The 25,038-nt window shown below is 41.8% G+C and overlaps 1 protein-coding gene across 7 annotated transcripts in view; it reads right to left on the bottom strand.

Annotated features, from left to right (window-relative positions):
• Nucleotides 1-25,038, bottom strand: part of TTC7B (tetratricopeptide repeat domain 7B) — a 255,976-nt gene that overhangs the window by 140,166 nt on the left and 90,772 nt on the right. For all 7 annotated transcript variants that reach the window (XM_066344074.1, XM_066344076.1, XM_066344077.1 and 4 more), the window contains 2 exons: nt 19,288-19,366; nt 6,084-6,256 (listed from right to left, as the gene is read on the bottom strand). In XM_066344074.1, the coding sequence (XP_066200171.1) occupies nt 6,084-6,256; nt 19,288-19,366 (252 nt within the window). The remainder of the gene's footprint in view (nt 1-6,083; nt 6,257-19,287; nt 19,367-25,038) is intronic.

Below are 25,038 nucleotides of genomic sequence, written 5' to 3'. Positions count from 1 at the left end.
GCTCGAGGGCGGGCGGTGGGGGTGGGCAGGAGGCAGGGAGGGAGAAAGGCCAGTGTAAGAGAAATGCCTGAAAACACTGCACGCTGGAATGCCCCCTCAATAATTATAAATCATCCAGACCCGCTTCTGGCCATTCCTTCCCTCTTCCCTATTGAGGGAAGTATGGAGCCCAGAGTTCAAAGTCCAAATTTTGGGACTTCCCTTTTGTGACACTCTCTTGGGAACCAAGAGCTCAGGGGAGATCCTGGGCACCGAGACCTCAGCCCAGTGCAGTTGGAAACCTGGGGCCCTAGGCCCAGAGGAAGCTGCCTGGAGGGCAGGCTGCGGACAGAAAGGGACAGGACGAAGTGGGGATCAGCAGGCAGCGAGGACAAGGTGTGTGAACAGAACTACAGAACTAGGGCTGGCAGAGGCCGGGCAGGGGCTTAGCGCGGGCGGGCTGCAGTCTCGTCCTGGCCACAGAACCAACGCCCGGGCTGCGCTTAGGCGAAGTGCTCCTTTAAGTACTCAGGATGGATGTACCGGCTCATTATCTGATTCTACAGAAGACACAGGGAACAAGGGCGAGAATCCTCGTTTATAAATAGCAATCATGATCTTGCCAAGGCTCTTGGATAATAATAGCCCTTTCTTAAAACCTTCCCAGGACAGGTGAGAAACATCACTGTATGTGGCAGAAGCAACAGTACAAAAGAAGTTAATCTAACTTTATCCAACCGCATTTCATCTTTCTGTCATCTTCAGCTATTACACAACTCCTGAAAGGCTGGGTGGCCTGAGGTCAACCGCCCCATCCAGGCCTCGGAGCAGCCTCTGTGTAGGTGTGAGGAGGCCTTGAGCCCCTCTCACCCCAGGAAAGCTGGTCTGTGAATAATGAGAACATCAACTCCAAGGCTCAGTAATGGTGTCCTCATCACTTTAACATGCCGGCTGATACTACCAGGAAACTCCTGGAGAAACGCAGCCCTGGCCCACCGCCGGCCAGTGAAGGCCGAAGAAACAAAGCCCCACCCGCACCCCAAGCTGCGCCATCTGTGAAGGACACCGAGGCAGCCTGCGGTCAGTCCCGGGTCTCTGTGGAGGCTGATGCCCCCAGAGGGGAAGAGGATTAAATTAAGCATAGAGTGCCTCTTGGATATAAGGGACCAATTGATCCCATCTAAAGATTTCCCAGGCTTCTACATAATTCTTCTCCTTTTCTGTCAATCCATTAGATCAAAAGCCCCTCAGGACAAAGAAAACAGGGCTCGCCCTTCACTTAGATCAGCCCCAGTCCACTGAGCCGCGTCATGGGTAGACTGGGTCAATCCCAGAGCATGTCACTGCACAAGGGCTTCCGTGTTCCTGGGGACAGGATGGTGGCGTGTGCACTGGAACTGAGGAGACAGCACAGGTGACTCAGCTGGTCACGCACACAGCTGCAGTTCCGCCATCAAGTAGGTGTCCTTACCCTTAACATCCCTCGTCTTTCTACTTTAACAGCGTCTCACTATTACCCCAAACCTCTGCGCTGGCCCCCGGGAGGTTCAGGCCCGTGTTTAGTGCTCCCTGATCATTACTTTCTCCTTCTAGACCTGCAAAGTTTAGTGTATTGTCTGGGACTCCTAGCTTTCAATAAATCGTTTCATCATTCACTTCCTGGCAATTAAACAGTGGTTTTTAATTGAATTCTTTATTTTGTGCTAATTATGAAGTCTAATCTGCATTTAATTATCTAAGCCACCTCAAATACTTCTTACAAGGAGGGATACAATGAAAGGAAAAATATACCTGACTGAAATGCACAAACATGTATACTAAGAAACATGTATAAGAATGTTCAGAGCACTATTCCTACTGGCCCCAAATGAGAAACAACTCAAAAGTCCATTACACGTAGAATAGATCAATATATTGGAGTATATTGATAAAATGGAATGCTATGCAGCAATGAAAACAAACTTACTATATGTGAAAATATGGGTAAATCAAATATAATGTTAGACAAAAGAAGTTAAACAAAAAGTTGTTAATGTGTAATTCCATTTGTATACATTTCACAAAGGGGCCAGACTAATTGCTGTGATAGGAGCCAGGATAGAGGCACCCTTGGGCAGGCGCAGGCGCTGGGAAAGGCTATGAAGAGGGCTTTGGAGCTCTGGCAATGTCTACTTCTTGATTAGGATGCTAATTACATGCATGTGTTCACTCGGTAAAAATTTACCATGTTTTACACTTCTGATTTGTGTATTTTTCTCAAAGTATGCATCAGTAAAAAGCCTACTTAATAAAAGACAGAACAAAAGTCAATAAAATTCTTCACAGAAAGACCTAGAAGAAAGGAAGTAAAAAGGTTCATGGTATGTGACTCTACCCCTCTATTCTCTCTAGGATTGTCAACATCTTATTTCTTTTCAAAATCCAAGATGGGGAGAGACTGAGCCTCCTGTTTCCACGTAGGTCAGGCCACGGTGACAGGGACAGGACTTCTGGCAGAGCCTGCTTTTCAGTTATATTCCACTGTGACCAACTGTCTTGTGCACATGGTCAGCTGGGGATGGAAGGATCTGTGCCACCTTAAGTGTGCTTTGTTCTTAGTTGATTTGGAGATAATGTCTTTTTTTGCCAGAGAGAATGGACTGATCAGGTATTCCTGCCTCAATAATACTGAAGCCCAAGACAAATATAACCCAACAGGGCTTCTCTCTTTTCTAATACATAAGAAGTAGGGTTGTGAACATGCATAACTAGAAAGTTAAAAATTGATGGTGATAACTGAAGAAATAAGAATTAGTGCAGAAAATAATGAAATTTAGAGAGTATATAAACAATAGAGAAAATCAATAAAACCAAAAGTTGGTTCTTCAAAAAGATAAACAAAATTTTTCTAAGTTTTTAGTTAGAGTGACCAAAAAAAGAAAAGATTCAAATTATTAAAATAAGAAATGAAAGAGAGGGCATGATGATACTGAACTTACAGAAATTAAAAAAAAAAAATTGTAAAGGAATATTATGGACACCTGCACGCCAGGAAATTAGATAATTTAGATGAAATGAGAAAATTTCTAGAAAGACAAAACTACCAAAACTGACTCAAGAAGAAACAGAAAGTCTTAATAGGCCTATAATGAGTAAAGAGATTGAAGTAGTAATGAAAACCTTCCCATACATAAACAATGAGGACCAGATGGTTTTACTGGTGAATTCTACCAAACATTTAAAAGGAATTAGCATCAATTTTCCACAAACTCTTTCAAAAAAGTAGAAGAAAAAGGAATACTCCCCAACTCATTCTACCAGACCAGTATTACCCTAAGACCAAAACTAGATGAAGACATCACAAGAAAACTACAGAGCTATCAATTTTATGAACACTGATGCAAAAATCTCAATAAAATACTAGCAAATCAAGTCCAGCAATAAATAAAAAGGAGTATACACTATGATGGGTGGGATTTACCCAAAAATGCAAGGTTGGCTTAACATCCAAAGAAAATAAAAGACAAAACCCAAACGATTATCTCAATAGATGCATAAAAAGCATTTGATCAACTTAAACACCATTTCATAATTTAAAAAAAATACTCAAACTAGTAATAGAAAGGAGCTGGCTCAACCTGACAAAGGGCATCCAAGAAACCCACAGCTGCCATCATACTTAATGGAGACAGACTGGGTGCTTTCCCCTCCTCAGATAAGGAACAGTGCAAGGATGGTCACTCTTGTCACTTCTATTCAACATTGGACTGGAGGCCCTACCTAGCCAGGGCAATTAGGGAAGAAAATGAAATGCAGGACATCCAGGTAAGACAGAAAAAAGTTAAACTAATCTCTATTTTCAGATTGATCTTGTATGATCTTGTATGTAAAATATCCTCAGGAATTTGACCACTCAGCAAAATTGTGATATAAAATAATCAATAAAATTTCTTGCAATAAACAACCCAAATATGAAATTAAGAAAATAATTCCATTCACTATCACATCAAAAAGAATAGCATACACACAAAATAAAAACAAAAACAAATAATTTTAGAAATAAATTTAACGAAAGTACAAACTTTATACCCTGGTAACTACAAATTGTTGAAATCAATTAAAGAAAACCTAAATAAATGGAAAGACATCCATGTTCATGGATCAGAAGTCTCAATATTATTGAGATGGCAAAACTTTTCAAATTGAACTACAGATTCAATGCAATTCCTATCAAAACCCCAGCTGCCTTTTCTTTTGCAGAGTTGAACAAACTGATCCTAAAATTCATATGAAAATGTAAAGGATGGGGGGTAGGGAGGACAGTTAAGGGGTCTCGGTTGATTTTGGGGGTAATGAGAATGTTGTAAAGTTGACTGGTAATGTAAGCACAACTAGGTGACTATATTAAAAGCCACTGAATTGTACACTTTAAATAACTGAATTATACACAGGGCGGGCAAAATAGGTTTACAGTTGTATGGGAAAAGACATGAAGGTTATGATTACTACAACAGCTTTATTAATTCTGTTGTTTCGCATACTCACAACTTAAACCTACTTTTGCCCAACCCTGTAATATGGGAATTACATCTCAACAAAATGGTTAAAAATAAAACCCAACTGTATGCATCTGTGTGAAGTGAAACTTGACTCAATAGCCAGTCCGGGCATGAAAACGCTCCCCTTAACTACTAACTGCGTCTCCTAGGGCTGCACGTTGCCTCTGCAAGTCTCCCGGTACAGAGGGGGACGCTGATGTTAGCTGAGTGACAAGGTCTTGGTGTTCAGGAAATAAGGAAGCGGCCGGCACTGTGAGCTCTCTGTCTTCGTGGGGCGGGGCCAGACTGGAACAACACCGAACAGACACAGCCCCTCCATGTGTCTGCCAGGATCTGGGGAGGGGGCAAGCACTGAGTTCCCCAGTACACCTGGCACCTTCGAGACTTATCTATTAAGAAGCATCTAAAACAGAGAAAAATCTAGGATTTCTTTTTAAGATACAAATAGCACTTTAAAATGAACCCAAATCTGCTTCTAAACAGTTCATAAAGAGTGGTCTGTCCAGCATTTTTATAGTGCATTTGGGGACTGCTGGAACAGATGCCGTATGAATCCAGATAAGAACTAAGGAGTGAGCACAGGCTGTGCGTGAGGCAAACTCTTGGCTCAACAAGGCCATGGAGAAGGGAGATAAAAACCAGATTAAAATAAGCCTAAGCATATTCTCAGTTGTCCTAATTCGCACAAGACATGCAAACAGAACAAGATGGTAAGGGAGAGAGATCCGAGGGAAGAGGAGGAGAGGCCGGTGCTCTGAGAAGTGCTGTCCCTGTTAACAATGCAATAACCTTTTACAGTAAGAGTCTAGCCCACCCTGTGTCTGTCCGTGCTTCTCTGGGGCTGCACTGCAGTCTCTCTCGGCCATTTTTCCAATTCGACAGCAATCAGAGAGGGTTTCTGTACTTATTCATACATGTTCCCTTTCCTTCATGGAGAGACTGAAAAGCCATTGTGTCATGTCCTTGTAAGAACAGGCAAAGATGAGCCGTAGAGGCTCTGAGGGGAACAGCCAAGAGTGAGTCAACTACGGGTCCTGACTCCTCGCCCTTCTCACGGCCTCTCTCCCTCCCATCGCCTCCTCCCTGACTCGGGGCAGACCCAGGCAGAGACTAGAGTGGTTCACTAGCCCATTTTCCTCACAGATAATCAAGCCCCAAATTTCAAACTTAAAATAAGAAGTTCTAAGGAGACATTGTCTTCCAATCTCTTACCCATTATTTATTTCACCTTCATATAGCTAATTCCATTTCATACAAATAGCTTCGTCACTGACTGCTGTATAATACTGGGGTTCTTCTAATAAATGGACGGAGAATCCCAAAGACCAACAGTGAGGGCTAAAAGGAGAGCATTTTCCTACTTAGCATGCCCGCACTGGTGCCCAGGTATTGGCTGAAAGCATAAGAAATAATGAGGAATCTCTCTTAAGCTGGTAAATGAGACTTGTTCATCTGGTTTTCTTTCAGGGGGAAAACGTCTGCCCTTGAACTTTTACTGATCCTTGAATTTTCCCAAAGTTTCCCTCCAATCCCCCGACCTATGAATGAGGACATCAGCTCCCATACTTCTCTCCTGAGTAGACGCGGGCTTTCCGCGTGAGGGTGTAGGTTTTCGTGTTTGCTCCTTTCCGGAGAGGATCGTCCAGAGGTGACTGGCATGGCGGCTCCTCCAGGGGGTTCCAGTAGCTCTGTTCACACATACCCCGCAACAAGATCTCCGCCAGCTGCCTCGCTATTGTCTAGGACACAAAGGAGAGAGGCAGAGCCGTGAGTCTATTCTGTATCACTCATCCACTCACTCACTCACTCAGCTAAGAAACATTTTTCACTCATCACTTTGTGTTAACGCACTCTTCCAAGACTCAAAATTAAATGTTTGGGATGAAATTATATCAGTTGATGACAAAAAAAAACAAAAGAAGACATGATACATTAAGATATTTGAACAACTGTTTTAAAACAATTTTTACTGATGATTTTAGAGAGAGAAACACAGAGTTGTTGTTCCACTTATTTATGCATTCATCAATTGACTCCTGTATGAGCCCTGACTGGGGATGAAACCCGTAATCGTAGTGTATCCAAACGACACTCTAACCAACTGAGCTCCTCTGTCAGGGCCAATATTTAAACAATTTTTGAAAATAAGGTCAGGCCAGGTGGCTCCGTGGATAAAGCGTCATCCCAGCGTGCGGAGGCTGCAAGTGTGATCTACGGTCAGAGCACGTACGAGGAGCAATCAGTGAGGGCACAACCGAACAGAACTAAGTGGAACAAGCTGATCCTTCTCTCTTCTCTCTCTCTCTCTCTCTTCTCCCTCTGTCCTCTCTCTCTAAAATCAATAGAAAAATTATAAAAAATAATGAAGTTCATGCCCTTCAAATGCCACCTGCCTTGGTTGCCCTCCTGAACACTCAACATGTTTTACACCTGAAACAATGGAAACTTTTAGCTAAGCTCTTTTTCAAAAACCCTTATAAAGAATAGGTGAGCTGCAAATATTAGCATCACCTCCCAAAGGATGCTTGCCAAAGCCCAAACTCGGCAACCGAGGCGATGTTATCCCTGAAAACAATTTCTTCATTGATGAAGTCCAGTGAAGATTTTTAGAACATCTTCCTTCTTAGAACGTCCCAGGCCAGTCCTGCATGGCCCAGCCTGGAGCTCAGCACCCGAGAGCCCCGTCCTCGGCCTCGTGCAACAGAGAAGGCAAAGCGGGGAATACGGCTATTGATCAAGAAAGACGATTTTCCCAAGCTGACCGGGAGTCTGTTTTCTCACGGTGAAAACCCAGAAGGGTCGGCCTGGTCCTTCTGCGCTAGATACAGGTTACTCGGCTTCGCCGCACCGCCCGCTTCGCCGCACCGCCCGCTCCGCCACACCGCCCGCTTCGCCGCACCGTCCTCGTCAGTCGCGCCACCGCTAGAGCAGCGCGCGCATGATGGGGGGGGGGGGGGGCTGCGTGGCATCTACTAAGAAGCATTTTGTTGACTGACGCATATCAGTTCGTTTCCAGTGACAAAGAGGAAAGGTAAAACAGAAAAGGAGGAAAGAAAAAGAAATCCCTCTGAAAACCGCACCGCAGGTGGTATGGGCTACCCTGTGATCAGCCCGAGGTGGGAAAAGGAAACTCCAACCACAAGGTTTTAGCACTCTTCCCACAATGCAGACAAAGCACTCCGATCTTCCCTGAGAATGAGCCTTTAAAAAAAAAAAGTTCCAGAAGAGAACTGTGCTAGGCTTTCATCCATGTGAAATCTCTTAAAACACCACAAGGAAACTTAAATGCAGCCAATTCACTAGCTTAGTGGTTTCTGATCATCACTGTCCAAAGGCAAATTTTCTTGATTATTCTCAAGTAAGACCCAGTGGCTTTAACTGTCTATAAAAATGTGAAATTAAATCACTCCTATTGTCCCCAACTGAGCCATCTGTAAAGACCTCATAAGAACACAATTTCCAGGGCCTAAACGATTCCTGAACTGTTTTCTTAAACCTTCCGTTATAGTTTCATTTGGATCTCACTGCAGTCGTATAAGCTAATGACTTCTGCTGCAAGCGTCAGCGGGCAAAAAATTACCTCCACTCACGATAGCTGAGGAAAAAAATACGAACAAGGACCTTCATGTTCTGGGTATGGAGAGATTCTAAAATTATAAAAATTTCTGCCCTACAGCGTTTGCTTGTCCATTACTGAGGAGCACATGCTACACCTCATTTTCCCTGGGGTGTTAACCTTCCAGAGAGACTTTTAAAAGGAGGTTCTGATATGACTGCATATTATGAAGACCTCACCCCATTGGTGCCCTACCAACCAGAAAGGATGCTTGCTTGTATTCACTGACAGCTCTAATGAAGTTCAGAAAGGAAGATTAGACATGAGAAATTGCCAGCAAGATCACCAATACCTATGATACCTTTTGATTTTAATCACTTGCAGTTTAAAGTCTTAAAAACTGCTGGACGTCAGAGTAATGGCGGGGTAGGAAGCGATACCGATAAATCTCCCCCAAAACTCAACAAGATCTTCAACCAGAAACAGAAAAACCTATACTTGGAGCTTCCAGATGCTTCGCAATACACCCAAAGGTATGATTGAGTGAAAAATTGGCTAAATATATAACCAAACCCCGAAGGAAATAGGGAGTAAGAAATGCTCCGCCTTCCTCACTAACCTAAACAGGGCGGCTTTCTCTGGTAACTGTGAATATAGAAACTGAGGCGGGCAAAGGGGGTGAATACAAACGGCCGAACCAGGCTGTGGCACGGAGATCCAAGCCGAGGAAAATCTGATCCTGTGGCAACCCGGGCAATACAAGCTAATACTCGCGCCAAACCCAAACAAAGAAAGACAAGCGGCGTGGCCATTTTACCCGGTCTCCTGGCTGGTGCGCAGTTAGTGGGCGAGAGATTTCTTCCTAGGCCCCGGGAGTCAGTGCCCGTGTTGCCCCACGGAGAGGCAGGGTCGGAGGCCTTTCTGTGGGTCGAGGGCAGAGTCTCTGGGCAGCCCCAGCGCCCTGGGAAAGCCACGCACGGGAGGGAGTGAGAACTAATTCCAACGGTGGAGATTTTCCGTGCTGGAGGGTGTTTCACTCAGAGGGAATCGCGGCCGGCCTGATATCCTGGTTTGCGCGCGCAGATAAGGAGTGAGCGATTCCTCCGAGTGCTTCGGCAGTGCGCGCCCGTGTCATCGCACAGAGGAGCAGAGTCAGGGGCCTTTGTGTGGGCCAAAGCGGAATCTCGGGCCGCCCCAGCGCCTTGCAAAAGCCGCGCACGGGGACGGAGCGAGACTCAATTCCAACGCTGCAACTTTTCCCTGCGGTCGGGGGTTTCACTCAGAGCGTGAGACTGCTGGCCGGATATCCTGGTCTGCGCGCGCAGCCAGTGAGTGAGAGTTTCCTCCAAGCGCCCCGGAAGTGGGCACCCGCTCGTGTTACCGGACAGAGTGGCAGAGCCAGAGGTCTTTGAATGGCCGGAAAGCCCGCCTGATTATGCTAGCAGCTCTGACTGACTGAGCCTTACCCAGAGCCCTGTGCTGAGTGGAAATAGAGTGGGGAGTTGCCAGCTCTTTGAGCCTCTTACTATCCAGGCAGAGGCAGCAGCAACCCCATAGCTGGATTATCAGGCTACTAATTGAGGAAGGAAAGACTAGGAGAAAGGCTCTAGGAACAAGGACTCTCTCACTGTCGGAGCCTATAAATGCTAATAGCCTAGACTGCCAACGAGACTAAAGCACAATACATGACATTGCCATAGAGACTTATCAACTGCAAACCTCCACCTGAGCGTGGCAAAGGGGCAAAACCCGGGGTACAGAGTCACCGACCAGGAAGAGGGAGAGAAAAGAAAAAGCAAGAAGATAACCTCTCAAAATCAAGAATAATCTGCAGACTTTATAACCTATCCCATTTTATTATATTTGTTTGTTTGTTTCTCTTATCTTCATTCTTGATACTTTTTTTTTCCTCCTCCAATTTGGCCGATTAACTCTCTACCGGTCTTACTCTCTCTTCTCCTTGAACTACACTACCCATAAGTGTTACATCTCCCATTATCTTTTCTCTTCTCTTCCTTTCTCTCTATGAGGGTTGCACTCCAAAACCCTTAACTCTCTCTCTCTCTCTCCTTTCTTTTTTCTTCTTTTAGTGGTTCCCTCTTTTTTTTTCTCTCTCTCTCTTTCTTTTCTCCCTCTATATTAGTTTCTTCCTTTCTCCTTTACATCTCCTCTCACTCAAACCTCAATAACAAACAAATTATCTTATCTGGGACTCAAACTTATGTTTGTGGCATTCTGGGGGGTTTTTACTTCACCTTTTTAACTCACTAGCAGTGCTCCCATCCCTGGCTCTCCATATTATCTAGTTCTTGTTCCACTAAATACAATAGTAATTTTTTAATTTGTCCCCCCATTTTTCCGTTTTCCTCTTAATCCTCTCATCATAACTCTTAGACAACCAACACCTAAAAGCAAATCATTTTATTCTTGACCCAAATTTTTTCCTTATTTGCTTTTTGTGGGTCCATACGCTCTTTTTTTTTTCTTCTTTTTTCTTTTATTTTTTTGTTTTTTTTTGTTGTTGTTTGTTTGTTTGTTTGTTTGCCCCTTTATTACTTTTCCCCAATTCAGGCCCTCCATCACAGGCATTGTTTGTTATAATTCACAGCCCACCACAAGATTTTATCAAGAAAGAGGGGAGAGGAGAGGAGAGGAAAAAAGGAGGGGGGGAATAATTTCCTTTTTTTTTTTTTTTTTTTAATTTTTCTTTTATTATATTTTTCTTTATTTCATTATTAATTTTTTTTTTAAAAAAAAAAACTTTTTTCGATTTTTTTTTTATTATTTTTTAAACTTTTTATTCTTTATTAAATCTCATTAATACTATCAACAAAACCACCCTCAGATGCCATTAAGGAAGAGAAAATCGAATATCATGGATACAAAAGAAAGAGAGGTAACACAGCTAGATGAGGAAAAATCTATGGAGAAAAAATTTAATATATTGGAAACCTTGGAGCTAAATGACAGAGAATTCAAGATAGAAATCCTAAAAATCCTCCGAGATATACAAGAAAACACAGAAAGGCAATTTAGGGAGCTCAGAAAACAACTCAATGAACACAAAGAATATATGTCCAAGGAAATTGAAACTATAAAAACAAATCAAACAGAGATGAAAAACTCAATTCACGAGCTGAAAAACGAAGTAACAAGCTTAGCTAATAGAACAGGTCAGATAGAAGAGAGGATTAGTGAAATAGAAGACAAGCAACTTGAGGCACAACAGAGAGAAGAAGAAAGAGACTCAAAAATTAAAAAAAATGAGATAGCCCTACAAGAATTATCTGACTCCATCAAAAAGAATAACATAAGAATAATAGGTATATCAGAGGGAGAAGAGAGAGAAAATGGAATGGAGAACATACTCAAACAAATAATAGATGAGAACTTCCCAAGCCTGTGGAAAGAACTAAAGCCTCAAGTTCAAGAAGCAAACAGAACTCCAAGTTTTCTTAACCCCAACAAACCTACTCCAAGGCATATCATAATGAAATTGACACAAACCAACAGCAAAGAAAAAATTCTCAAGGCAGCCAGGGAAAAGAAGAATACAACATATAAAGGAAGGCCCATTAGATTATCATCAGATTTCTCAGCAGAAACTCTACAAGCTAGAAGAGAATGGACCCCAATATTTAAAGTCCTGAAAGAGAGGAACTTTCAGCCACGAATACTATACCCATCAAAGCTATCCTTCAAATATGAAGGAGAAATAAAAACATTCACAGATACAGAAAAGATGAGGGAATTTATCATCAGAAAACCCCCACTCCAGGAATTACTAAAAGGGGTTCTCCAATCAGATACAAAGAACAAAAAAAAACAGAGCCACAAGTAAAAGCTCCAAGAAGAACACAATAAAACCAAATTGAAACTGTGACAACAACAAAAAGAAAGAGGGGGAGAAGATGGAGATTAACAGTAGCAAAGGACGATGCAGTGCAAAAGTACTCACAAAATAGTTCGCTACAATGAACAGGGTAGGGACCCTTTTCATTATTCAAAGGAACCACCATTGAAAAAACCACCACAGAAGCACATGAGATAAAAAAGATAGCAACAGTGGAAAGATGTATGGAATACAACCAAATAAAAACAAAAGATAGAAAAACAAAAGAGAAGGATCAAACAAGACACAAAACTAACAGAAAGCAAGATATAAAATGGCAATAGGGAACCCACAAGTATCAATAATTACACTAAATGTAAACGGATTAAACTCACCAATAAAAAGGCACAGAGTAGCAGAATGGATTAAAAAAGAAAATCCAACTGTATGCTGCCTACAGGAAACTCATCTAAGTAACAAGGATAAAAACAAATTCAAAGTGAAAGGTTGGAAAACAATACTCCAAGCAAATAACATCCAAAAAAAAGCAGGTGTAGCAATACTCATATCGGATAATGCTGACTACAAGACAGGAAAAGTACTCAGAGACAAAAATGGCCATTTCATAATGGCTAAGGGGACACTGAATCAAGAAGACATAACAATTCTTAATATATATGCACCAAACCAAGGAGCACCAAAATATATAAGACAGCTACTTATTGATCTTAAAATAAAAACTGACAAAAACACAATCATACTTGGAGACCTCAATACACCGCTGACGGCTCTAGATCGGTCATCCAAACAGAGAATCAACAAAGACATAGTGGCCTTAAACAAAACACTAGAGCACCTGGATATGATAGACATCTACAGGACATTTCATCCCAAAGTGACTGAGTATACATTTTTCTCCAGTGTACATGGATCATTCTCAAGAATTGACCATATGTTGGGCCACAAAAACAACATCAGCAAATTCAGAAAAATTGAAGTTGTACCAAGCATATTTTCTGATCATAAAGCCTTGAAACTAGAATTCAACTGCAAAAAAGAGGAAAAAAATCCCACAAAAATGTGGAAACTAAACAACATACTTTTAAAAAATGAATGGGTCAAAGAAGAAATAAGTGCAGAGATCAAAAGATATATACAGACTAATGAAAATGACAATACGACATATCAGAATCTATGGGATGCAGCAAAAGCAGTGATAAGAGGGAAGTTCATATCACTTCAGGCATATATGAACAAACAAGAGAGAGCCCAAGTGAACCACTTAACTTCCCACCTTAAGGAACTAGAAAAAGAAGAACAAAGACAACCCAAAACCAGCCGAAGAAAGGAGATAATAAAAATCAGAGCAGAAATAAATGAAGTAGAGAACAGAAAAACTATAGAAAAAATTAATAGAACAAGGAGCTGGTTCTTTGAAAAGATCAACAAAATTGACAAACCCTTGGCAAGACTTACCAAGGAAAAAAGAGAAAGAACTCATATAAACAAAATCCAAAATGAAAGAGGAGAAATCACCACAGACACCGTAGATATACAAAGAATTATTGTAGAATACTATGAAAAACTTTATGCCACTAAATTCAACAACCTAGAAGAAATGGATAAATTCCTAGAAAAATACAACCTTCCTAGACTGAGTCAAGAAGAAGCAGAAAGCCTAAACAGACCTATCAGTAGAGAAGAAATAGAAAAAACCATTAAAAACCTCCCCAAAAATAAAAGTCCAGGCCCTGACGGCTATACCAGCGAATTTTATCAAACATTCAAAGAAGACTTGGTTCCTATTCTACTCAAAGTCTTCCAAAAAATTGAAGAAGAAGCAATACTTCCAAACACATTTTACGAAGCCAACATAACCCTCATACCAAAACCAGGCAAGGATGGCACAAAAAAAGAAAACTACAGACCAATATCTCTAATGAATACAGATGCTAAAATACTAAACAAAATACTAGCAAATCGAATACAACAACATATTAAAAAAATAATACATCATGATCAAGTGGGATTCATCCCAGAATCTCAAGGATGGTTCAACATACGTAAAACGGTTAATGTAATACACCATATCAACAAAACAAAGAACAAAAACCACATGATCTTATCAATAGACGCAGAAAAGGCTTTCGATAAAATACAACACAATTTTATGTTTAAGACTCTCAACAAAATGGGTATAGAAGGAAAATATCTCAACATGATAAAGGCCATATATGATAAACCATCAGCTAACATCATATTAAATGGCACTAAACTGAAGGCTTTCCCCCTTAAATCAGGAACAAGACAGGGTTGTCCACTCTCTCCACTCTTATTTAATGTGGTACTAGAGGTTCTAGCCAGAGCAATCAGACAAGACAAAGAAATAAAAGGCATCCATATCGGAAAAGAAGAAGTAAAGGTATCACTTTTTGCAGATGATATGATCCTATACATCGAAAACCCCAAAGAATCCACAAAAAGACTACTAGAAACAATAAGCCAATACAGTAAGGTCGCAGGATACAAAATTAACATACAGAAGTCAATAGCCTTTCTATATGCCAACAATGAAACAACTGAGAAGGAACTCAAAAGAACAATCCCCTTCACGATTGCAACAAAAAAAATAAAATACTTAGGAATAAACATAACAAAGAATGTAAAGGACTTATATAATGAAAACTATAAACCATTGTTAAGGGAAATCGAAAAAGATATAATGAGATGGAAGAATATACCTTGTTCTTGGCTAGGAAGAATAAATATAATCAAGATGGCTATATTACCCAAAGCAATATACAAATTTAATGCAATTCCCATCAAACTTCCAATGACATTTTTTAAAGAAATCGAGCAAAAAATCATCAGATTTATATGGAACTATAAAAAACCCCGAATAGCCAAAGAAATCCTAAAGAAAAAGAATGAAGCTGGGGGCATTTCAATACCTGACTTCAAACTCTATTATAGGGCCACGACAATCAAAACAGCATGGTATTGGCAGAAAAATAGACACTCAGACCAATGGAACAGAATAGAAAGTCCAGAAATAAAACCACATATATATAGTCAAATAATTTTTGATAAAGGGGCCAACAACACACAATGGGGAAAAGAAAGCCTCTTCAATAAATGGTGCTGGGAAAACTGGAAAGCCACATGCAAAAGAATGAAACTGGACTACAGTCTCTCCCCCTGTACAAAAATTAACTCAAAATGGATCAAAGATCTAAACATAAGACCTGAAACAATTAAGTACATAGAAGAAGACATAGGTACTCAACTCAGGGACCTGGGTTTTAAAGAGCATTTTATGAATTTGACTCCAATGGCAAGAGAAGTGAAGGCAAAAATTAATGAATGGGACTACATCAGACTAAGAAGTTTTTACTCAGCAAGAGAAACTGATAACAAAATAAACAGAAAGCCAACTAAATGGGAAATGATTTTTTCAAACGACAGCTCAGATAAGGGCCTAATATCCAAAATATACAAAGAACTCATAAAACTCAACAACAAACAAACAAACAATCCAATAAAAAAATGGGAAGAGGATATGAATAGACACTTCTCCCAGGAAGAAATACAAATGGCCAACAGATATATGAAAAGATGCTCATCTTCTTTAGCTATTAGAGAAATGCAAATCAAAACGGCAATGAGATACCACCTCACACCTGTTCGATTAGCTGTTATTAGCAAGTCAGGTAACAGCAAATGTTGGAGAGGCTGTGGAGAAAAAGGAACCCTCATACACTGTTGGTGGGAATGTAAAGTAGTACAACCATTATGGAAGAAAGTATGGTGGTTCCTCAAAAAACTGAAAATAGAACTACCTTATGACCCAGCAATCCCTCTACTGGGTATATATCCCAAAAACTCAGAAACATTGATACGTAAAGACACATGCAGCCCCATGTTTATTGCAGCATTGTTCACAGTGGCCAGGACATGGAAACAACCAAAAAGCCCGTCAATAGATGACTGGATAAAGAAGATGTGGCACATATACACTATGGAATACTACTCAGCCATAAGAAATGATGACATCGGAACATTTACAGCAAAATGGTGGGATCTTGATAACATGATACGAAGCGAAATAAGTAAATCAGAAAAAACAGGAACTGTATTATTCCATACGTAGGTGGGACATAATAGTGAAACTAAGAGACATTCATAAGAGTTTGGTGGTTACGGGGGGGGGGAGGGGGGAATGGGAGAGGGATAGGGGGTGGGGAGGGGCACAAAGAAAACAAGATAGAAGGTGACAGAAGACAATCTGACTTTGGGTGGTGGGTATGCAACATAATTGAACGACAAGATAACCTGGACTTGTTATCTTTGAATATATGTATCCTGATTTATTGATGTCACCCCATTAAAAAAATAAAATTATATATATAAAATAAAAAAAAACAAAAAAAACAAAAAAAAAAAAAAAAAAAAAAAACTGCTGCTAACTCTCAAGTGAATTCAGAATTAAAGGAAAGAAAGGAGAAAAGGGGTCTAGAAAGAAGACTCAAACTTTTATGTACAAACTCAGTCATGAAACACACATTTTTGTACATACTTTAAATTGTAATAAAATTCACGTGACATAAAGTTTGCTTTTGGACCAAGTAAAGTGTATACACCAATGGCATTTCGTACATTCACAGTGTTGTTCAATCTAGTTCCAGAGTATTTCCATTATCCCCATGGAAACCCAGACCCTTTTAAGTAAAGATTTCCCATTCCTTGTCCTTCCAGACTCGGGGAACAAGTCATCTGCTTTCTGTCTCTATAGTTTTGTCTATTTGGGTTATTTCCCTATAAATGGAACCATACATGTGTGGCCTGTTGTTCCTGGCTTCTTCCGCTCAGCATGTTTCCGGGGCTCATCCCTGTGCTAGCGTGTCAGTGCTCCCTTCCTCCGGGGGCTGACTGGTGATCAGTGTAGGGATGGGCCCCACTGTGCTCACCCACTCATCCACTGATAGACATATGGATACCTAAAACCTGTATAATTAAAAAATAAAACTCCGAGACTTTAGCTATTATTTGTAAGACACTGCTTGCCACCAACGATGACACCACACTATGTTCCAACACCTAAGAACTGTCTTCTAGGAACTGGCATTGAAACTTGGACTGAACAGGTTATCGAGTCCTTTTTGGTTCTTGTGCATTCAAGGCCACTCTCTTTGCCAATTAGTAACGGAAAGCTTGGTCATTTTGTCATTGTAGTGAGTTAACAATTTTTAAAAGATAAATTTTAAAAATAAAAAAATAAAAATCATAAACCTTACAATGAAAGATAATAACATCGAAGTAAGCAGTAGGCAGATTCCAACAGTGTATTCAATACACTCACCCCTTTCAATAAGTAAAAAAAAAAAAAATCATTCATTATATTAATGAATCAATATATCCTTTTGAGAGTCAACAATATGAACAAATGCTCCATATTTAAGCAATTTTGAAAGACTGGCTTTTTCAATGTGCTTTTAAAACAATTATAAGAACATTTGCTAATATAGTCAGTTACTAACACTGTGCTTCCAAATATTGGAAGAAGTTGTTCATATTGACCAGTTGAGAAGTTTTATGGAATGTTAGGAGTAGATCTATTTGAGAAAAAAGACAAGAATTTTTATTCATATTTTGCTCTTTTTTTTTTTTTTTACAAATAATGGATAAAAATTTCTATTTGTTTCTACAAAACAAAATGTTTTGTTTAAATTTCTTAAGGCACATATAAATCACATCAATATGTAAATAAATGTTGAAGACCAAGTGAGCTGCTGGCGGGGTGTTTGTGTGTGTGTGAGAGAGAGAGAGAGAGAGAGAGAGAGAGAGTTCATCTTTCACTTCCCACCATTCTAGGAAAGCCTGTGGCTGAGCCACCTGGCCCCATGAGATCTATGTCTGCATCTAAAACTCTGGAGACACCAAAATGAAGATACAGCCTCGTTTCCCATGACAGGAGTCCACCAGCCTTGCCCAACTGCATTCTCTCCCACAGCATTTAAAGGGCCCGTGATAAAGGGAGGACAACAGCATGGATGACAGAAGAAAAAGAAAGTGCAATCTTTCGTGTGTTTGCTGCATAATGGTGACAGGTGGCATTTGCTTGCTTCCAGGAAGCACCAGACCTTTACTCAAACACCTACTCAATGCCTAAGGCTCTGAAGGGCAAGCTATGAAGGCATTATTAAGGACCCCCAGAAAGGAAAGTTAAAGGAATCAAAAGGAAGAAAGAGATCTCAAGTCAACAGGAGAGCCAAACTGTTGTTTAACCAACTGATTTAACCAGATTTTATATTTCTTTTCTAAGTTTTATAGTCAATATAATTGGTCAAACAACTAGTCCCTGCTCAGGATAGCTTTGCTCTGTCTGGTTTTTGAGTGAATCATTAGCACACAAGTGACCCCTTCACTGTACTGCACCCGGGAGGGCTAACATTCTACCTGCCTTAAAAGATGCATTTCCTACGTCTCTGGAGAGATCATTGTGGATAAGCAACTGAAAAGATGCCTAACATCATTAGCCATTAGGGAAATGTAAATCAAAACCACAATGAGACAGCGCTTCACACCCACGGGGATGGCTATAGCTTAGAAGACATATAATAAACGTTGTTGAGAATGTGGAAAAACCAGAACCCTCTTAACTTCTGATGAGACTATAAAATGGTGCCACCGCTTTGGAAAACAGTCTGGCAGTCCCTCTAAACGCTAAAAACAGGGTTACCATATGATCCAGCAATTCCACTCAAGAAAAAGGAACACATATATATGTCCACATAAGAACTTGCACAAGAATATTCACAGCAGTGGTATTCATAATAGTCAAAGAGTGAAACCAAATGTCCTTCAATGAATGTGTAGATACATAAAATGAGTTATATCCATAAAAAATAAAATATTATCAGGTAATTAAAAGGAAAGAAATACTGATTCAGGCTACAACATGGACGAACTTTAAAAACATTATCCTAAAGTAAAGGAAGCCAACCACAAAAGACCACATCTTATACAATGCCATTTATATGAAATGTCCAAAACAGGCATGATTGCCAGGAGCTGGGGGACGGGGAGAATGGAGCCTGACTACTAATGGGTATGGAGGTTTTTTTGGAGGCAAGGGAAATGTCCTGAAATTAAATATATTGCTGACAAAAATGAGGGGATATTTAAAAATGAATATAAAGTGATAAAATATCCCTCATTTCTGTGAGCAGCATATTAGTGATGGCTGAGCAACCCTGTGCATGTACTAAAAACCAGTGACCATAAACAGGCAAATGGCATGGCATATACACTGTGCCTTAACTATACACATGGGGGGGCACCCGGGCGCCCCTCAGGCCTCGGCCACGCCGTGCATCACTCACCATCCGCAGGTTCTGGGTCGTTCTCGTCTCGACGGCTCTGAGGAGCTCTCGGAACCTCCCGACCCCTCTCGTCAGGTTCCTGTGTGCACACAGAAAGTGACAGGGTTTCCATCTGCTGTGTGCTCATGTTAAATATTTTATACACATATTTCAATGCATTTTGTCTACATAAAAGCTGTTGGCCAGATTTTAGGCAAATAATTATTCTGAACATGGCTGTCCATCTTTGTTCAAATCTGAAAAATGTGACCTAGGATTGATGGGCGTTTGTGCTTCCACAATCAAATTTTCTCAAGGAAACAAAAGCTAGAAAATCAATTCTGAGGCTGCCCCGCCCAAAGCCTGCCATCCTGCCTGTCCGCCTCCAGCCTTACTGTGGCTCTGCAGTGTTCTTGCTCTGTCCAGAGGCTCTGCTTTCTCACCTAAAAGGTGGGGGCAAAGGGGAACAGGAATAGCCCCAGGGCACTGCATGCAATATAACGTGTGTGTGTGTGAAGTCCATCTTCACATACAGGGGAAGGCTTCTTGTAACTCACAGTGTTTATGAGCAAGACAGAGATAAAGGGTGTGAGAATCAAGGGGCTGCATCAAGCAAGGACTCTGTCTTTAAGAACATCAATCACCACCCAACACACTCGTCAGCTGGCGGGTCCTGTCCTCCCCACCCCCGCCCCCACCCCACCCCCAACCCTACAGACAAGTGGAGAGCAAAGGGCCCTGAGCGAGCGCCTGGCTGAACATGACCCTGAGCTGCCCCACGGTGGGAACACATCTCACTTGTCCCTCTGCCTCACAGGGATACGTTTGGTCACACAGTTCATTACAGGACAAATGATTCTTTATTCATATCCTGGACAATATATCCCGGTCCCACTTGTCCCCGCTGAGAGCCGTGCCTGCCTGCTTGGCTGGCGGCAGTCCCCAGCCGACTCTGTACATTGAGCGCCGCTACCGCCCCAGACAGAACTCGGCGTATATATAACCTGCTCATTAGAACACAGCTCATCTTTCCCCAGCGCCCCGGAGCAGGTCAGCCGGTGCAAACCTGTCAGCCAGCCCTGCAGGCTGTAGCAGATGCTCTAGGTATTTGGCTCTCTTCTTGGATGACATTTTAAATTGCACAAAGGTATTAAATCAAACTGAATGTGGGTTCTGTACATTACAATCACTCACAAGGGCTATTAATTCGTCTCTTATACCTACATGACATCCCAGAACTCTCATTCACAAGAACAGCCCCAGAACTTGAAGATAATAGTTTATTGGCAAAGGTACATAAATACTCCCATATTCCTCTCGCCCACGCTTATCAGGTGATTTCAGATCTGAAGCTTTATGGCGGCATAAAAACAGAAGCGTGTGCTCACGACTCCCAGCAGCGCCCGAGAAACCTCCCGGAGCCGTGAATAACAATTAGGTGACAGGCCCTGGGACATGAAATCCACTTTGCCTTCCTCTTCATTTGTTTTTATGGGATTCGTGTTCACAGGCAACAAAGTACATTTGCTTTGGACTGAAGCTCAGTGCTCTTAAGTAACATTGGGGGCGGGGGAGGAAGAAATAACTACAGCTAGAAAATGGATGGGTAAGACAGAGTAATCTAATTTTATTCCAGAATCTCAGACTAGGCTCCTATGATGTACGACATATAGGAGGAATGGCGCTGTGAACTGTATGGAAGCGGGTGGAACAGAGACAACAAAGCTGGAGAGCCAGATTTCAAGGGCTATTAACCAGTGTGGGAACTAGGCCTTGAACAGGCAGTATCACATCTAAACATGGTAATCAGGGAAGGCGAAAAGATAGGAATCGGTCATTCATAATGTCCCTGTGCTCTCCTTGCCAAACGAGCTACTTATCCAGGCACAGAACCACAGAATATTCTAGCTATAAATGATCTAACACCATCTAGTCAATGTGACACAATGCCACTCAGGTTCACAAACCTGTTAAGAGAGCAAGCTGGAGCTCTGTCACCTTCCTGGGCAAAAAGCACATATAAGTTATCAAACTGAAGTATCAATACAACTAACTCTAGGAGAAAGAACAAAATATGAATGCAAGGGCTCAGATCTATGTTTTGTATCATTAATATGCAAATTACTTAATATATATACATAGTACAAATTTCATGCATGCCAGTGATCCATTTAATGAGATAATCCTAGAAATCAGTTTACAATTGGGGAAAAAATCTGTTGGCCCAGTGACACAGTCCAGTGTCGGAGGGAAAAGAGAAAAGATGGATAAATCCCTCCCCACTGCCTTCAAAGAGAAAAGACGGATAAATCCCTCCCCTCCACAGCGCGCCGTGGCTTCTCCTGTGCAGAACCGAGGCCCTCTGGTGGAAGACTGGAGGAAGTCTCTGGGACCAAAAGGATGCCACGCAGGCTAAGGCAAAACCAGCAGCAACCGAGGGCACATTCCCAAAGTACAGCCATTACCTTGGAAGCGGATACAAGTTTTTCTCAAATTGTTTCTAGTTTATTTCTGGAGAGAGCGTAGGATTCAAAATCAAATTCTTCCACTAACTTAGAGTCACCCTGCTTGCAAACAAAGACTCCACAGTAACCAAGAATGTCTCAGCAGGCTTGGGGCTGTGCTAGTCACATGACTTGTGGCACCATCAGGACAACCACACATCAGTGTGACAGTAGGAATAAGGAGAAACTAAAGGTAAAAGATTGCACATTTTAAATATTAGAAACAGTATCCCCAATGCAAAAATCTATAATTCTCATTGACGCTTATATGATTCATATATTTTTAGTCACATAATTTTAGTCAATCAATCACTTTCACTGTTGACAGCAGAAAAAAAGAATTTTTTAAAAACAGGTGAATAACAATGGCCTGACCAGTGGTGGAACAGTGGATAGAGCATCAATGTGGGACACTGATCTCGTTTCAAAATCCTGAGGTCACCAGCTTGAGTATGGGATCACTGAAAGGATCCCATGGTCACTGGCTTGAAGGCCAGGGTTGCTGGTTTGAGCCCAAAGTTGCTGGCTTGAGCAAGGGGTCACTGGCTCAGCTTGAGCCCCCCAGTCAAGGCATGTATGAGAAGCCATCAATGAACAACTAAAGTGACGCAAATACAAGTTAATGCTTCTTGTCTTCCTCTCTCCTGTCTTTCTCTCTTTCTTGCTAAAAAAAAAAAAAAAAAAAAAAAAAAAGACGGATAATAATGATAGAAAAAAACAAAAAAGGAAACTACCTTGCAAGAATTACATTTTAAATGCTATGAAATAACCCAATTTGAGGGAAGTAAACAAAAGCCACCCAATTGCTTTCATGTCTCTGAACTATTACTTTATTCTTAAAACTTTGAGATCCATTAAATATCTGGAAGGAACTGTTGCTTAAAAATTCTACTCCAAAATGAAGAGAGCCAAGGAATTTCCCTGTTTTTGAGGGTTTCTACAGACCCTTGACATGAGGTCATTTATTCCATTTCAACACCCTTGACAGAGAGTGCAATGATGTCAGAATTCATTATGGTAAACTATTCTCAAAATGAATGTTCCTGCCAACATCCGAACAGCGGGTGCTTTGACAAGCTATCAGAACTTGGGGTTCACCTCCTGCACCTTGCTTCGGCAAGCTTCCCAAGCCGGATGCATTTCTGTCCATGTCAAACAGTCCCCAAACAGCTCAGCTGTGAGCAAGGAGAAAGGGCCAGCAAGTCCCTTGAGCACCAACCGGTTTTCCAGCCTGACAAACAGGCAAAACCCAGCTTTCACTGTCCGACATCACTGCCTGTTCCCAGCCCGGTTAGGCACCTTGCTCTGTTCAAACCCAGGGGACCTGCTGCTCCGTGTCGGGCAGGAGAGTCCACTCACTTTTCATGGAGGCACATTCTACTTCTCCCTTGACCTACTTCCATTTTTCCTTCTCTCCTCCCTTTTCCATCTGGTTTCATCATCCTTGTGATGAATCTCCTCCTTCCAGGGCTTCTCAGCTGGCCCTTAGATCAGTGCAAAAGCAAGATTCCCTGCGCACACCCAGGGAGGGCACTGACACGTTGGTTGGTGGCTTGCCACTTGACCCCTTGGGCCCAACAGCAGCACTTTTGAAGGCTGGTCACTGAAACTGACATTGTCACGTACAAGCCTATAGCCGCATTTGGTTCTGTTCTACGACTCTGACCCACGTTCTCAGCTCTTTAATACCCTACCTGGGCCTCTGTCCTGCCAAACCAAGGAGGACAGGGCCACGGGAAGGGAGCCAGAGCTAGTGGGAGACGCGGACTGAGAACCATGGCACCTCCTGATAGGTGGCGACTGGACAGCAAGCTCAAGAAATTGCTTTGTTCTTTCTCCTTCCATTTCTTCGGATTAAGATGAGAAAATACTATGCTTCCCTTAACTTATCCTTCCAAATTCTCTTTGGACCTCAGAGTTTGGCCCAGGCTCCAGTATAAATTCAAACTGTCACTGTTATGCAAACTCAAAGTTCTGATGTGAATAAAACACTTTTTGCACTGGATGCCCAATGCCTGGGTCATAAGAGAAGATGCCCTGTTAGGGCACGTTCAGTGTTTCTTTTCCTGCTCTGTGCTGGAGAACTTCATTACTAAAGGTCAATCACCAAACATGTCACCACAATAGATCTCTTATTTGGGTTTTTCCATGTTCTTTCTTTCCAACTGTCACTTCTGGAACTCCTAAGTGGCGGGTTATTTCAGCAATTACCGAGTGTGATCACAGTGTTCGGTCCCAGGCTTGTCCCTGAGGGCACTGGTGAACAAGAGCCACTACCCCGCCTCGGGGAGCTGAAAGGGCTTCACATCCCCCATAGGAAGGTAAGCGTCTTGAGGACCACGATCTCTGTCTTGCTCATTGACATGTTCCAAGTCCCTCAAACAGAGCTTGGCACACAGATAGTGCTCAATAAATATTCATGGGATGAAGGAAATTCAGAACTAGTATGAGCCAAATGAACTAAGACCACAAGGGAACACATTTTCTCCCTTTCCTTGTCCCCTTCTTTCTCCCTGCACATGACTGGCAGGCAGCGCAGCAGAGCACTCTTAAACAGAATGTGTGTCACATGCCTACGGTGACTTTGCAGCCTGGGTGTCTAGGGGGCAGGGACAGGCCTGTGCCAGCGACATCCCTGGGCATGCCTGGTTTGACAGCTTTCAGACAGAGATGTAGATGATGAGGATTTTTTTTTAAATATTTATTTTTATTTTATTTATTCATTTTAGAAAGGAGAGAGAGGGAGAGAGAGAGAGAAACAGAGAGAGAGAAGGGGGAGGAGCAGGAAGCATCAACTCCCATATGTGCCTTGACCAGGCAAGCCCAGGGTTTCGAACCGGCGACCTCAGCATTTCCAGGTCGACGCTTTATCCACTGCGCCACCACAGGTCAGGCGATGATGAGGATTTTGAGATTAAAAAAAACAAACACAAAACCCTCCAGACCAGGGGTCCCCAAACTACTGCCCACGGGCCACATGCGGCCCCCTAAGACCATTTATCTGGCCCCACCGCACTTCCGGAAGGGGCACCTCTTTCATTGGTGGTCAGTGAGAGGAGCACATTGACCATCTCATTAGCCAAAAGCAGGCCCATAGTTCCCATTGAAATACTGGTCAGTTTGTTGATTTAAATTTACTTGTTCTTTATTTTAAATATTGTATTTGTTCCTGTTTTGATTTTTTACTTTAAAATAAGATATGTGCAGTGTGCATACAGATTTGTTCATAGTTTTTTTTTATGGTCCAGCCCTCCAACGGTCTGAGGGA

The sequence above is a fragment of the Saccopteryx leptura genome, chromosome 6, assembly GCF_036850995.1.
Source record: "Saccopteryx leptura isolate mSacLep1 chromosome 6, mSacLep1_pri_phased_curated, whole genome shotgun sequence".
In the NCBI taxonomy this organism is placed as follows: domain Eukaryota; kingdom Metazoa; phylum Chordata; class Mammalia; order Chiroptera; family Emballonuridae; genus Saccopteryx; species Saccopteryx leptura.
The sequence above is the reverse complement of the archived record's forward strand: the minus strand, read 5'-3'. Positions and strand labels throughout refer to the sequence as shown.